The sequence below is a fragment of the Varroa destructor genome, unplaced genomic scaffold (assembly GCF_002443255.2).
Source record: "Varroa destructor unplaced genomic scaffold, Vdes_3.0 BEIS01000003.1, whole genome shotgun sequence".
Taxonomy (NCBI): domain Eukaryota; kingdom Metazoa; phylum Arthropoda; class Arachnida; order Mesostigmata; family Varroidae; genus Varroa; species Varroa destructor.
Genome location: NW_019211456.1, coordinates 8130925 through 8144339, shown reverse-complemented (window position 1 = coordinate 8144339; position 13415 = coordinate 8130925). Strand labels below are relative to the sequence as shown.

Here is a 13415-nt window from a genome sequence, read left to right as displayed (position 1 = left end):
AGCTTCGACTAAGAGGTGTGTTATGTTAAGCTATTCTTCCCCTAAATGGTAGCAAGAAATAATAGGAACAGGGTATGTTCTGCCGAGTAGAAAGCATCGAAGGAAGTGAAAGAATCTAGTAGAAGTAACAAGTACGGACAACTGCTTTCTACTCATTGTGCGGTGCTCAATTCAAGAAGTAAAATGAAAAACAGTTGGGGCTAGCGATTGCCTTTAATGGCGCCCCGTACTGACTGCGTTGATCTTCTGACCCGGCAGCGTCGCGACAACGACCAAGCGACGAGCGAACGAGTGTTCTGCTTGCCGAAGCAAATGCCAGATGCCGAAAGAACAACCGCTACGAGGCGTTTGCCGTGAAACGAAAATTTAGAAAAGAACGATGCGATGTTCGCGGCCGTAGAAACTATTATAGTAGAGGTAGTATACGAAAAGCGGCTGTTTGAAGTGTTTGTGGTGGTACGTTTAGCCGTGCGGAATTTGAGTTCGACAGGCGCGTTGAGTATTGCAACCGCTTCCTATACTTGTTGCATTACGTCCACTGTGCCACCCTGCCACGAACAACAAAGCAGACGACGATACCGATGCTGATGATCCTTCTGCTGACATCGCTCATGATGGACTTGTTGTCGCCGATAGCTTGGAAACGGCCGGTGACAGCGATTTAACAGGAGATACTGAATAACTAGTGTAGCTAATACATGCCATAGCCATATCGATATGTGACGAGATGGCGGCATTCAGTATCCTCTCAGAAATGGATTCGTAGCATTGAAGATCATATGTAGCCAGACTAAAGACGCGAACTTCGACTAAGGGACAGGAATTTCTGACGCAAAGGTAACGTAACGAATATGGATAACGACGTTCATTTTTTTGTTTGGTGAAAAATAGAGCTTCCTACTATAACCCGTATGCTAATCTATATCTATATAGATATTATTTTCCCGATACTTAGGTCAGTCATGCGGACGATTTGCCTTGTTGGTGTCGGGGAAAACGTGTGAAAATGAAACTAAAAATCGATGAAATAATCGACTATACCGAGAGACGGTCAGAATTTCTCCAGTTTGCTATTAGAACCGTTGATCTGACCTATTCTGAAGCTATAAATAAATCAATATTCTACAGCTCGTGCGGCTTCTCGTCTCATCGGCTCGTCATAGCTAGATTCCTTTAACTTTCCTGTTTAATTAGCATGTTTTTCTAAGACTTACTTTCCTATCGCCATCTGCTGAGTAATATGGCACACAGCGCAGACGCAGTGCCGATACAGTTGCCAAGTATCTTTTTTCGCACACGTTATGCAATATGTGTCGTTGGCGGAAATTAATATACCCGGTAAACTAGATACATTTTCTGTAAATTTCCATTCTCAGTTTGCGCTTTCAGAATGAGAAGGAAAAGATGTGAGGATGCTTCTGGCATAAGCTAATTTCGGAGAAACCGCTTTACGGAGAATAGCACTTCTTACTCTCGCTTCCCTTTTATTTGAAATAACTGACGAAGTGATGACCAATACAGACCTACGCACGCAAACATAAACACACTCCTTTATCTCAGCTAAACTTTCACTGACTGTTTTCGGTGTGTGCTTTTTCATATGTTTGTACCATGCCATTCTGGTTCTTTCTCCAGCTGCTGCTTCTGCGTTTTCTGCCGACTTTTCTGGCGACGCCGAACTCGATGCTGCGACAGACGCTTTGGCCACCAGTAGCTCAGAAATGAATCGTAAACACACAAACATATACGGATATCGCAGCGATAGCGGTGAGCGACAGTGAAAGCACAGCAAGAGAGACCGAACGAAAGCGATGCTGCCATTCGTAGTCAGCACCAGGACGCTTGTAACGACGACAGCAGCGACGACGTCGACACACTTTTTTCAAAGGTCCGTCGGCATTCACAAGCCAAGCATCTAGTAGCTCGGTCGGTAATAAAACTAACCGAAAATATTGAATAGAATAGCGTCATCACGCTACACTCCCCACACGTGCACGGATCGCTTGCCTCTGTCAATGGCAGGAATACATGAACGTGGTAGAGATGGACACTGGAAAGCCAATGAAATACTGGACATGTAACAACATCGAGTATATACAATGATTAACTGAATTTATTAGGCCAACGGCCCTACACGCTTCTAGTTATATTCCGGTTCCTATTCAAAGGTACACACATAGAAGTGTACCTGGTTAAATGAAAATGCACTATCAAAATTTTCTACAGATAAGAAAATTCTTACTGACACATATCCGTAAATGTTCGAATCTGCTGTAACTAGTTCTCAGGGGCGGGGGTAGATGGACGAACTCTATGATTTTATGCGTCCGTCGCCTGTTTAAGTGTGTTCTGCATAATGGCAAGGGAGACCACCAAACCCTAAATCGTACGAGTGCACGGAAACGAATTTCCTGCTATGTTACAAGTATATTACTCAAGCTATCCCGGTGATTTCAAAAAGTAGGCGCAGTATATAGATTTATATAACTAGTCTATCAAAGTACTGACCTGCCAGGGCCATTCGCCCTCGGTAGCTGACGAACCTCCCACAATACGTTTGATGCGGTTTCGGGTTTTCTGATGAAGCGGCCTGCGGCCGCACTTCAGTCCAAAGTTGAAGTCATTCACGTTGAATACCACCGACTCGACGGTCGTCTTGAACAGTCGTGACGAGGTCGTCTGCGGAAGTTCCGTCACAGAAATGCCGATATCACGTTTGGTCACGTCAAGCACGAGAGAAATAGCTGGCTTAGACGTAAGAGGAAACGTCGCCGCAGTCTCTGTCTGAATATTGTTTTGGGTTGAGGCAGATCCAGCAGACATTATTGTGGCCACCTAAATCGTGTGAGCGATCCGAATGAACAAAGGGGTGCTCTAGAGGGTGACCCATTAAAGTTGATTAGAGCAATGAGCTTATCTAAGCGCGCACATATGATCGGGCTCACTGACAAGTTGGACTGATGAGATTCAAATTTGCAATTTCATTTGTATGTACAAAAGTACTCACATTTAATTGAGCTGGTGGCAGTGTTGTGATATTGCTTTGTTTGGTCGCCTCTGAAGTACTGCTTTCAAATTCTGTTCCTTCGGGCGGAGATTCGGACCGCGAAATTGTCGTATTTTTTGCAATTACTTCCAGCTTCGACTCGGGCTTGGTGACTCTTGGAACTCGTACCTCAAGAGTGTAGCTTGGAACACAAAGGGCGACGATAAGCGTCGCGGAGAACAACGTATGCTGCGGGCGCATCTTTGTTGATGCTCTCAGGATCCCTGCAGACAACAGGCGAACGCTGGTCACTGTGAAAGGAGCAAACGATAGAAAAAAAACTGGAAGATTGATTATTTTAGATGAAATTCCATGAAATCGTAATCTTTATAAGTGTCTCTTGTACCCCTAAGGAGTAATTCCCGACTGAATATTCAAATGAGAAATTTGAATTATAACTAGCTAATTTATAAAGAAATATTCATACTATGTTTATCTTGAAACATAACGTTTCATATATATATATAGATATCTATTATTTATCATCTATTGAGATTTATATATAAACGACAAAAATTATATAGGACAAAAGTCATCGATATTATCTGTTGTAGGAATACATTGTAATAACAGTTAACTATGAAGAAGAGTAAGCCTCGACCAACGTTCCGGTAGCAAAGCCCGATTTTTAGTGCTACCTACCGTCAATGGATTTTACATTTCTAAACGTATCCAACATACTGATTCACTTTGTTCTATCCATAGAAGACGCTACCGCTGATGCGACTTAAATAAAGAATAGGGTTAAATTATTAGTATATATAGCGTAAACAATAATTCTGCAACAGCAGTAACGACTCAAAATTATCGGCTAGTGGATACTTATTATATCAGCCATTGTGACGCTATTTGCGAAAGCGTATACGCTAGCTCACACTAACCAAGTATTGAATCTGAAAAAAAAAACAACAAAAAAAAATATCTGCGGATTACAGTAATTATTGCTGCTTTAATCGAAGTAATTAAGTTCAAAGTACGAATCAAGGATTATTGTCACAAAAAAAGAGCGGTACGTTTAATGATCCCTGGAAAAAAAAACTCACTTGGTCGTGTAGTCGCGTACGATAGCCTATTTCAATTAATGCCATTTTCTCAGACGGGAAAAAATTACAGGTGGAATAGTTTAACTAGCTAAATACTTTTTCAAGTAAGTAAAATAAAAACGGAGCCATTTTGGCATCCACTTTTAGAACGCAACTTAAATCCCTATCAAAAAAGAACATTCTGGCTAAGTCTTCACTTCCTTGGTACGCGCGAGAGTGATCGCCGCTACCGTATACTGTGATCTTAGCTATCTTAACAAGTGACAAAGTAGCTGAGCTTGGCCCCCAAACAGTTCGATTTGGTCGCTCTGACAACTGATATAAATGTTGCACCCTCTTTTCTTTGTCTTGAGATCGTCTGAGACGCTTTTGTCTGGGCCTGATTAACTGTTTCATCCGGAACGATGGTAATTAAATAAGTTAAACTAATTAGCGATACAATAATAACATATTTGAGCTAATGGCTTCAACAGACCTTACTCTCAAATCAGTAGATCTAAATTTCGAAACGCTTGAAAGCTACTATCATTGTGCCATTTAAGTTCTAATACACAAATAGCTTACATTTTTAAAATGGTTTTAAAAAAAAAACCTGCCGGTGCCTGTTCATAAATGCTATGACAAAACTATTTACTGTTATATGTCCGATGAAAGATAATAGTTTCGGACCAAATCTTGGTTATTTTAAGTGCGATCGAATAGAACGGACCCTCCTCCATCATCAGCAACTATCATTTATGGCCTTGCAGATCACTGGAAAAGTAACTGGGTTGCTCCCGCTGGGTAGACGAATCTCATCCCGTTCCCAAGCAAAAACGACCCCGATCCTCGTATCGATGTCGCTGTCAACGGATACGGTTAGGGTCACGTCATAGAGAAAGAAGGCGAGATTTCGCAGGCCCGCCAAGAACTACGAGATGTTTCATTACAAGGCGCTGTTAGTTCTTAGCTAGCCACGAAAGATTCACGATGAGCACAAATAAAGCAAGCTATGTAACCAAGGATGTCATATTAGCTGCTGTTCCTTACTCGTGTCTCGCCGTGATTAAGGACGCTTATGATATACCCACGTGAGCGTAATGCTGCATACGTGGACGATAGGTGTAATCACCCACGGTGCAGGCCAACTGATATGCACCAGCTCGTCCTTAAGAAGCGTATATGCCCTTTGTTTAATTGGTTAACATTGTCTGCTTCACTCCCGTCGAGGATGAAGGCTAACCGTCGTCGTCTTTAGCGGGCAATTTTCAATTTATCTAACGTTATGATAAATGACATAACTAATATTTAATTAGAGCTAAGCACTAGGTATTACAGGGTTGAAGCTTTACTTCTTTATTATGTTTTCGTTTTTTTGTTTATTATAAATACATACTTTAGTAAGTACTGAGGTTCGAATGTGTGCATGTAAACTACGAATACGTCATAATAAGCGTCTTATCAGAAACCTTAAATCGTCTTAATATCCATGATACAGTAAGATAAAATTTTAAAACATGTCTTAATTTTAGATATGTTGTGCAGAAACGTCACAGTCGTTATATGACTATGCACAAACGATGCATCTGCAGTAATTACGTAAGCGTCTGGTGGAATGAATTTCATTCAGTACCTACCTGTAGAGTGCCACGTATCAATTCAACTGGATTACGTATACCCTGGGGTACTGCTAGACAAGATCCTGTACTGAACCCTCGTTTTATCAAAAGGCACTGAGAATAAAAATGCAAGTGATTGATAGAAGACAGCGACATGGTTTGAACTGCCAATACAGATCTCTGCGTTGCTATAGCAGTCATAAACAATAGGTACGCAGGTTTCGCGCCATCGCGCCGGCTCGAAGCTCGACACTGGCGGATCTTAAGAAACTTCAGTCGAACCACGAGCTGCGTTCTTGGGCACATCGTCTTACCATCAGCATTCTCGTAGTAACGAAAACGAGCGCATTTCTTTCAGGTGGCATGAGCGTCAATCAAATGGACAACTATAAATAATTAAGAATAATTCACTTGGGTGGACGCCTGGGGAAGCAGAGAAACACGAGTCTTAGAAAAAGTTCAGTTCAGACTGTGTGAAAGATCGCCATTTTGAGCAACCCCTGTGGAAGAAAAATTTAACAGTGGAAGTCCGAGCTGAATTAGAGCGGTATAGTTAAAAAACATACACTTCCGCGCTGAGCGAGAGTAATCATAACTTCGTGGTATGACAAAGTTACATATAGGGTAATTGAGAAACCAGTTAAGACGAAAGCAGATTTTACTGTCATCGATGCTTAGCTATAGGAACCGTCTATGTTTAATGTATGCATGTCCGTTAATTTTCCCTATCGAGCTTCAACTCGATAGAACTCGGACCGCCTCAGTAATTAAGCAGTGCTTCTTGCCCGTAGTAAATAGCTGATTAGCTCTCCAACTATTGCTTACAAATTATTTTTTTAACTAATTAGGTTTTGTCACCCTAATTATATTGATCCTGAAGATTCCCATACGTTTTCTTAGGAGATATACTTTAGCTGACCTCGGATTCGACAGCACTTCAAAAAAAATACGAAGCTTTTTGAAGTGAGTAACTGAACTTCACAACGGATACATACTGCCTAGGATAACGTAGTGCGTAAAAGATACTAAAGAACGTTTTAAATACGTAGCCTTATTTTGCGTAAAAGAAGAAACTTCTATTTTCAGAAAATGTATAGGGGATATGCTCATTTAAAAAATAATATGATATATTTGCTTAAGTTCGCATGAGATTAAAAGTATTTAATAATGTCTCTATGGTCGTTGTAATTATTTCGATATCCAAACACCTAGTGACGATGAGTGTTGATTTTTTTTACTATAATAATTATTATTACCATTATAACATTGCATTCGACTCAGGAGTGTCCACGAATTATATGTAAATTAGAATGAAAAAGTTAATCGTCACACGATCACTGGCAGGATAGTAACAGGTGGGCCACTCTGGATAAGGACGTCCCTACCCATTATTATCAGTGGGTAGTTGATGGCCAGCTCGTAGTGGCTCTGTAGCAATGAATTTCGTAAAAATTTCAGCCAAAAACTGCTAGCTTTTTAACATAACGGACAGGTAAGTGTGCACCGCATTGTGCATGCTTGCTCATACCGCGCTGTGCAATAACAGCGTCATTAATGGCGGCCGATGTAACAGAGTTATGATAATGGTATCACATTTAGCCGGAAAGGTAAAGCAAACAAGGCGCTGGCGTGCGGAAGTCAACAATCGGTTACGGTCAAGACTCAAAAAAGGATCTGACAAAAGGTCAAAAACGGGTCCCGCTGGCCAGAAAGAGTCAATAGCAGACACTCTATTGGCATATGGCCAGATCTGCCAGTTGCCGCACCTCTGAACTTTTGCTGTGGCGATATTGAGCTAAACAAAGTTACACTTTGTTCAAGTTGCTGTTGCTGATGAAATGCAAAAAACTTGCTTCATCCTTCGGCTGCTATAAAATACCTATAAGTTGTCGTTTTTTTGACACATCTCAACGGCGGGAGTTTCGTCCGGGCGCTTCTTTGCCAACAGAATGCTCCCTGCTGCTCGATTGTTATCGTCGAGTCCGTTTAGTTCGGTAGCTTCCGAACTAACCGAAAATATTTTGTCAGCTTATGCAATAAAACCATGCGAAAGCATCTACTTTAGTTCAAAATGAAAGCGTTCTCAGTGATAAACCGGATCGGCAATAGGAACTTTGCGGTAGACCGTACATCCGTTCAGAGAGCATACAAGATCGATTTGTCAAAGTCGATGGAATTGAATTGTACGCTCGTTCGGAGCCGGCATTGAAAAATAAAAAGGACCCCTTGACGCCATAACCATTCCAAATAGTATACGGCTTTAGATAACGCCGCCACCTCTCCAGCTTAGTTGTAAAATCAATACAATTGATGATGATAATTGTTCATCTATGTAGCATCAAAAACTCAGTAAAAGTGCCATGCATTTCACTTTTGCCAACTTGGATAACTTGAGTGATTCTTTCCGAAAACTAAGCATCTAAACCATCTTATTAACAAAGGGCTAACTTTCAAGTAGTAAAAGCCATAGTCTGTTGATTGTGCTGCCCAGCTGTCGTCTAGCAGCAAAACCCCTTCAAAAACCTCACATACCCGTTTCGGCTGACTTTGCAACTTGTTAACATTATGAAGCATTTCAGACTTGAGTAACGGTATCCTTAAACTTACCTAATAAGCGTGAAGCATGGTTCCGATTGGGTCAGAACAGAGACAAAATAGTGGGTTTTGTTGAACCCGGTGTTGTACGATTCGCGGGCAGCGATATGCGAACTTTTTTGAAGAAACTTTATGCTGGAGTTGGTCCGATACATGGGCCTATCAGAACACAAGTACTTTCAAATTACTGTTAATGAGCTGAGCTAACGGAGGATCCAGTAATAACACTGCACTGAGCTTCACACAGGTCCAAATAGACGATAGCAAATCCACGGATGTGGCCTCTCGCTTTAAATGAATTAACCCGGGCACGTTGGGTCCTTTCTGTCAGCTGGACTCTGTTTTTATCGGTCGTATCCAAAGTGAAGATCCGTGAGATAAATGCTTCGCTCTTTGAGAGACTTCATACGCTTTCACAGATCACTCACAAGTCTTCCTTATCACTACAGGCCCTCATTATCACTTAGTTCACATCACGTCCATGCTATGGATGACAATGCGTACGAGTACCTAACTGCAAGTTTCGTTTCGCACGATGCATAATGTAGCCAACAGTCTATTCAGCGCGTACTATAAACGATCCGATCGTAATTTTATACTGTTTCGTTATATTGTACTCACATCTGTATCATTCGTGTTCCCACTATATGGGGAAAGTTTCGGGCTTCAGTGGGGTGTTTTGGCTCAAGGAACAGTATTTGTTCCCTTTTTTGTCCCTATGGTGTGAAGCCGTCAGCAAATTCAGCGCGGTTCCGCGACTACTGACAGCATGCCTTCCCCTGCGGCCGGGTGCTCCTCGGCGACGCCGGGCATGCCGCGCTTCCCAGCGTTTAAACCGCGGGAAAGGGCTCGCACACAGCTCTACAGCGTCGTCGCTGAAGTCGCGTCTGCTTCCATGATTGGACGACTGCCGGCTGCCTGGTAGTGATGACTCCGCATCAGAACTTCAGCCTCAATCGTATCAACCGCAGAGCTGCTCTATGTTAGGCCCAAGCCCAACAGACAGATGAAATCTGACAAAAAACGCTTAAGTCTCTTTGGTCCAATACACCACCCTTCCACCCTCAAATTGGCTGGCAGCGGGTGGCAGAGTGGGAACGAAATTTTACTATGACTACGAAGTGAATTAGTAAGCTTCTGCTTGTTCTTACGTATTTCACTGTCAGCGAATATTGATGACTTGAAACACTTTCTCGGATCGAGCTTGGCAATTTGAGATAATATGCTGGACGGGAGAATGCTGAAAGTTGTTGATACGATAGATGATAAAACAAGTTTCTCACATAGTCTTAACTTGAATGCAATGATACTGAATACTGAATGATCATTTTTGCCTCATTATCTATCGTAGACGCAATGTAGTCGACAACTGAAACTATCACCATAGTGCCTCGATCGAGATGTCTCGGAAGAGCTATCTAACTTTATATATACAATGGTTATTAGAGAATATCTTCTGCTACACACAACGTTCTCCATACAGCCGACATTTATAGGCCATCCGAACGACTAACAAGTCACAATGAAATATTACAGCCGATTGAAAAAAATAATCATATAATTACACAGAATAGTAATAGCCTCAGTTGAGCTAAATAGTGAATCGGTTGCAGTGTTAAAGTCTGTTAAGTGGCCAGGCATGGCTAAGTTGAGTATGCCAGAAAAGTTCGCGGGGCTAATTTCTACGAAGTGTGATGCCCTGTGAGCCTGACTGAAGTACAACCATTTCGGCTATTTAAGAACAGTGTTGCACAATACTACATTTTATAATGAATCTGTATTACGTTCAATATCTACTTCTAAGTGACAATACCACAGTTTTAACCAAGTGTAGGGGCAGGCCTATGCCCCTACACTTTGATTAAATTCATTTAATCACCGGCGATAATTAGAGATCTGTCTCTGCCAGTTACATTCGTATTCATATGCAGATTAATTAGCCCCATTTCGAAGAGTCCAAGAAAGCCAAATTCAATAAAAATTCATTGTAAATCAACTATATATGCGTGTCTAAAATTTGAATTAGTCAAGCGCCTTTTGATGTAACGCCATTATGTCACGGCGTATAGGGATCAAGCACTATTCAGCGCTACAATGCCTCCAATGCAGATGAAATAGGGAAAAAGACACGGCACAAAGCTTTCGCGTGACCACCAGCTGAACCGTTTGACGTTCGACGCCCAAAACCGACGATTCCGGTTTTTTCTTTAGGTGAAGACCGGCGCGGTCTCACCAACTGCTCTGCACCACCGTGTCGTCTATTGCAATGTGCTTGCTAGGGCCCACCACGTAATTCGGTTGCCCTTCAGTTTGGGGTGTCCGTTATATGTGCAATGACTCTTTTGTTCCTCACATTAGAAAAAAAAAGAGGACATTCGCAAGAGCCGCTTGTGAACGCAACCCAATGCCCCATAACGATCAGCTATCGAGATAGATGTCCAACTGTTGCCACTTAATGGATACACACGCACATATCAATACTTCATATATATATATATATATATATAGATATATACATGCACAAGAGAGCCAGGTATCGCCATTTGCACAGAACAGCCTCAGACTAAGCTTAATAAAATTGTAAGTTTCATCGGTATAACGGTGTTTGCTGCTTTCCATCCGTCATTTAGAGCCGCGCGACCGGAATTGAATTCAGGCGGCCGATGACACACAAACGTTCAATACAAAACTTCCACAAACGAATTAATTCGATTTTTTACGGTAAATAAAATATGAAATTTTTTCACGAAACGTTGCAAATTTCCACCACTGCTATCAACAATAACTGGAAGGTGCAGCGTTTGATACTTGCTGCTCGCCAGATGAACAACGTTAATGGTGCCGTTGGTGCTGCTAATTTATTCTTCAACTCAGGCTCGTTTACCCAGCTTTCAAATCTCGCGGGACACCAAAACTTTAGCCAGATCCCGCATATCAGTGCCTGCTATTCCATCTAGTTCGCTCCTTCGTGGAATCTAATGGAGGAGAAGTACAACGATATGTACGTACAGATATTCGTTAATGTTTTTCGTTTATAAAGTAGGAACAGCCCAGCGTAAAAACCCAGCGAAGCATGGGGATTAATGACGATCTCTAGATTCACTCAAGTGACTTGAATCATGTCTCTTTGGCGCTTCCGTAGCAGATCGAACAATAAACTTAAAGCAGAAGTGTTATATAACTTTACTGTCAACAACAGAATTTAGCTAGACAATAATAGTTAACATTGTTCCTTTACAAGTCGTGAGCGCTCGTCTCAAAAGATTTGAAACACAATTGGAAAACGTATTGTTTTCGCAGCAAACTCCTACGTGTATGAAAGCAGAAGAGTGATACGTCGACGATTTGCTCTCCAATGAATACTGTTAGTTGAATTTCAATAGAAACTTTGCAAATGTTAACTAAACAATCGTGTACATATAGGTTTACATATAGGAGCAACTAGAAGTTGAAAACAAAGTTAATCAATAGCGACGGATTAAAAAGATAACCATTTCCTGTAACTGCGTCGAAAATAACCGTCTGCGCATAATATAAAATCATTGATAAATATATTATTGAATTAGGCACTTCATTTCTTCATTAATAGCGACTGATTTCTAATACATGCAGAAAAAATGCCTTTTCTGCTCTACTATTTAGATATGGATATGTAGATGTTTATTAACAGAAAAAAAAACACGTTGAAACCATATATATATATATATATATCTATTCTTATTTTAACGTTCTGTCTAATGGAAATCCAACAAAGCTGTCATTGACAGATGTTGTTACAGGTAAAATAATGGTACGAGATCCATTTGCAATATGAACAAATATTTAGTTCAATTTTTATTAACCACACGTTTGCTCTCCGTTTTAATTCCATAAATTAAGCCTGTTTTTTCTCAGTGGTCAGTGCGTGGCGACATGGAGAAAGATAGCTCCGGCGCAATGATGAACCATTGCGTATGGCATGTAACCTAAATTTTTCTACGATTTATGCTCCTACAAAGTAGCTTGACCTGGCAAGTCAGGGTCGACATAAATATAGAACTTGGCTTCTTGTCGGCCCTGAAAATCGGTAACATGTCTCCATGACTTATCTGCTATGAGTTATCCTATGTGTAATCAGAAGTGCGTTCATTCTCTACATTATGACGGTTAACATGCGTAAAAAGGACAAGCTCTACAGGTAGCTTATTGTCCTTATCTCCATCTCAATGTTTTGCGAATTATATTATTAATTCTGCTAGGGTGGAGAGCTCTTGCGATGGAGTCATATAAATTTCTCGTTGTTGTCTTCGCTTGCGCATGCAGAAGAATTACTGCTATGGGACGGGACGCTTCAGCCTAATGCTTAGCCTGTGTAATACATGCGCCCCAATACAAGACAGAAGATCAAGTGTAACAAGTGTATGGTATGGACCAAGCAGATGATCGGCAGATGATTGTTTTGCTCAAAGAAAAAATGCATTGGCAACGTGCAAACTCGTAGCGTACGTGTGCATCTATTTATTTCTCATAGAAGGAGAAAGTAAAAATTAATTAACTCTCCTGGTCCCTACACTGTTTTTTTTTAGTCGCATTCAGGATATCTAAAGCCAGTTTGGCATATCGCTTCGTTTCCTGAGATGGTGTCCTTCGCCGTATACGTGAGCGGTAACAATTAGCCCCCAGAGGGTCATACATAGCAAATAGCATATCCCCCTCTCCTTCTTTGACTACCGCCCCCGACTAAACTTCTAGCTGAAACAATGCCTTGGTGCATACGGCTAGACGCTTAACATGTGCACCATTTAGACTTTTGTGGTACCTCTTATTACATCGGATCTCTCAACTGGCAACACCCGCTCGTCTGTTGACGGCTGAAGGAAAAGTATCCTTAGCGCTGAAGTGCAGTTGTGCGCGAAAACTCCCTGCCAAACAGCTTTTACTCAGTCCTTCCTAAAAACGAGACGAGTGATCTCAAAGTTAGCAAAAGTACCAATCTTATCGCTAGAAGCCTTTCAACAGACAGAAAAAGAAGGCCAATAAGTGGAAATACTTATGAGCCATATATATACAAGTTATACGGCCGAAAAAGCTGCTAATAAAGTGCGTACACTGTAGCAGCTTTTCTAATTGTAACTATATTTGTATGGTTCATAT

The 13415-nt window shown here is 41.3% G+C and overlaps 2 protein-coding genes across 5 annotated transcripts in view; one reads left to right on the top strand and one right to left on the bottom strand.

The window, feature by feature from the left end:
* LOC111247619 (serine protease 33-like) overlaps positions 1-8407 on the bottom strand; it is a 22382-nt gene extending 13975 nt beyond the window's left edge. For both annotated transcript variants that reach the window (XM_022798776.2, XM_022798777.2), the window contains exons 1-3: positions 8295-8407; positions 3008-3297; positions 2509-2835 (exon numbers count right to left, since the gene is read on the bottom strand). In XM_022798776.2, the coding sequence (XP_022654511.1) occupies positions 2509-2835; positions 3008-3247 (567 nt within the window). In that variant the 5' untranslated portion in view covers positions 3248-3297; positions 8295-8407. The remainder of the gene's footprint in view (positions 1-2508; positions 2836-3007; positions 3298-8294) is intronic.
* Positions 1-13415, top strand: part of LOC111247618 (suppressor of lurcher protein 1-like) — a 99396-nt gene that overhangs the window by 53007 nt on the left and 32974 nt on the right. The window contains exons 2-3 of one of the 3 annotated variants that reach the window (XM_022798769.2): positions 53-837; positions 1636-1888. The exons of 1 other annotated variant lie outside the window; for it this stretch is intronic. The gene's annotated coding sequence lies outside the window, so the exon portion shown is untranslated. The remainder of the gene's footprint in view (positions 1-52; positions 838-1635; positions 1889-13415) is intronic. One more of the 3 variants, XM_022798770.2, reaches the window with a different exon arrangement.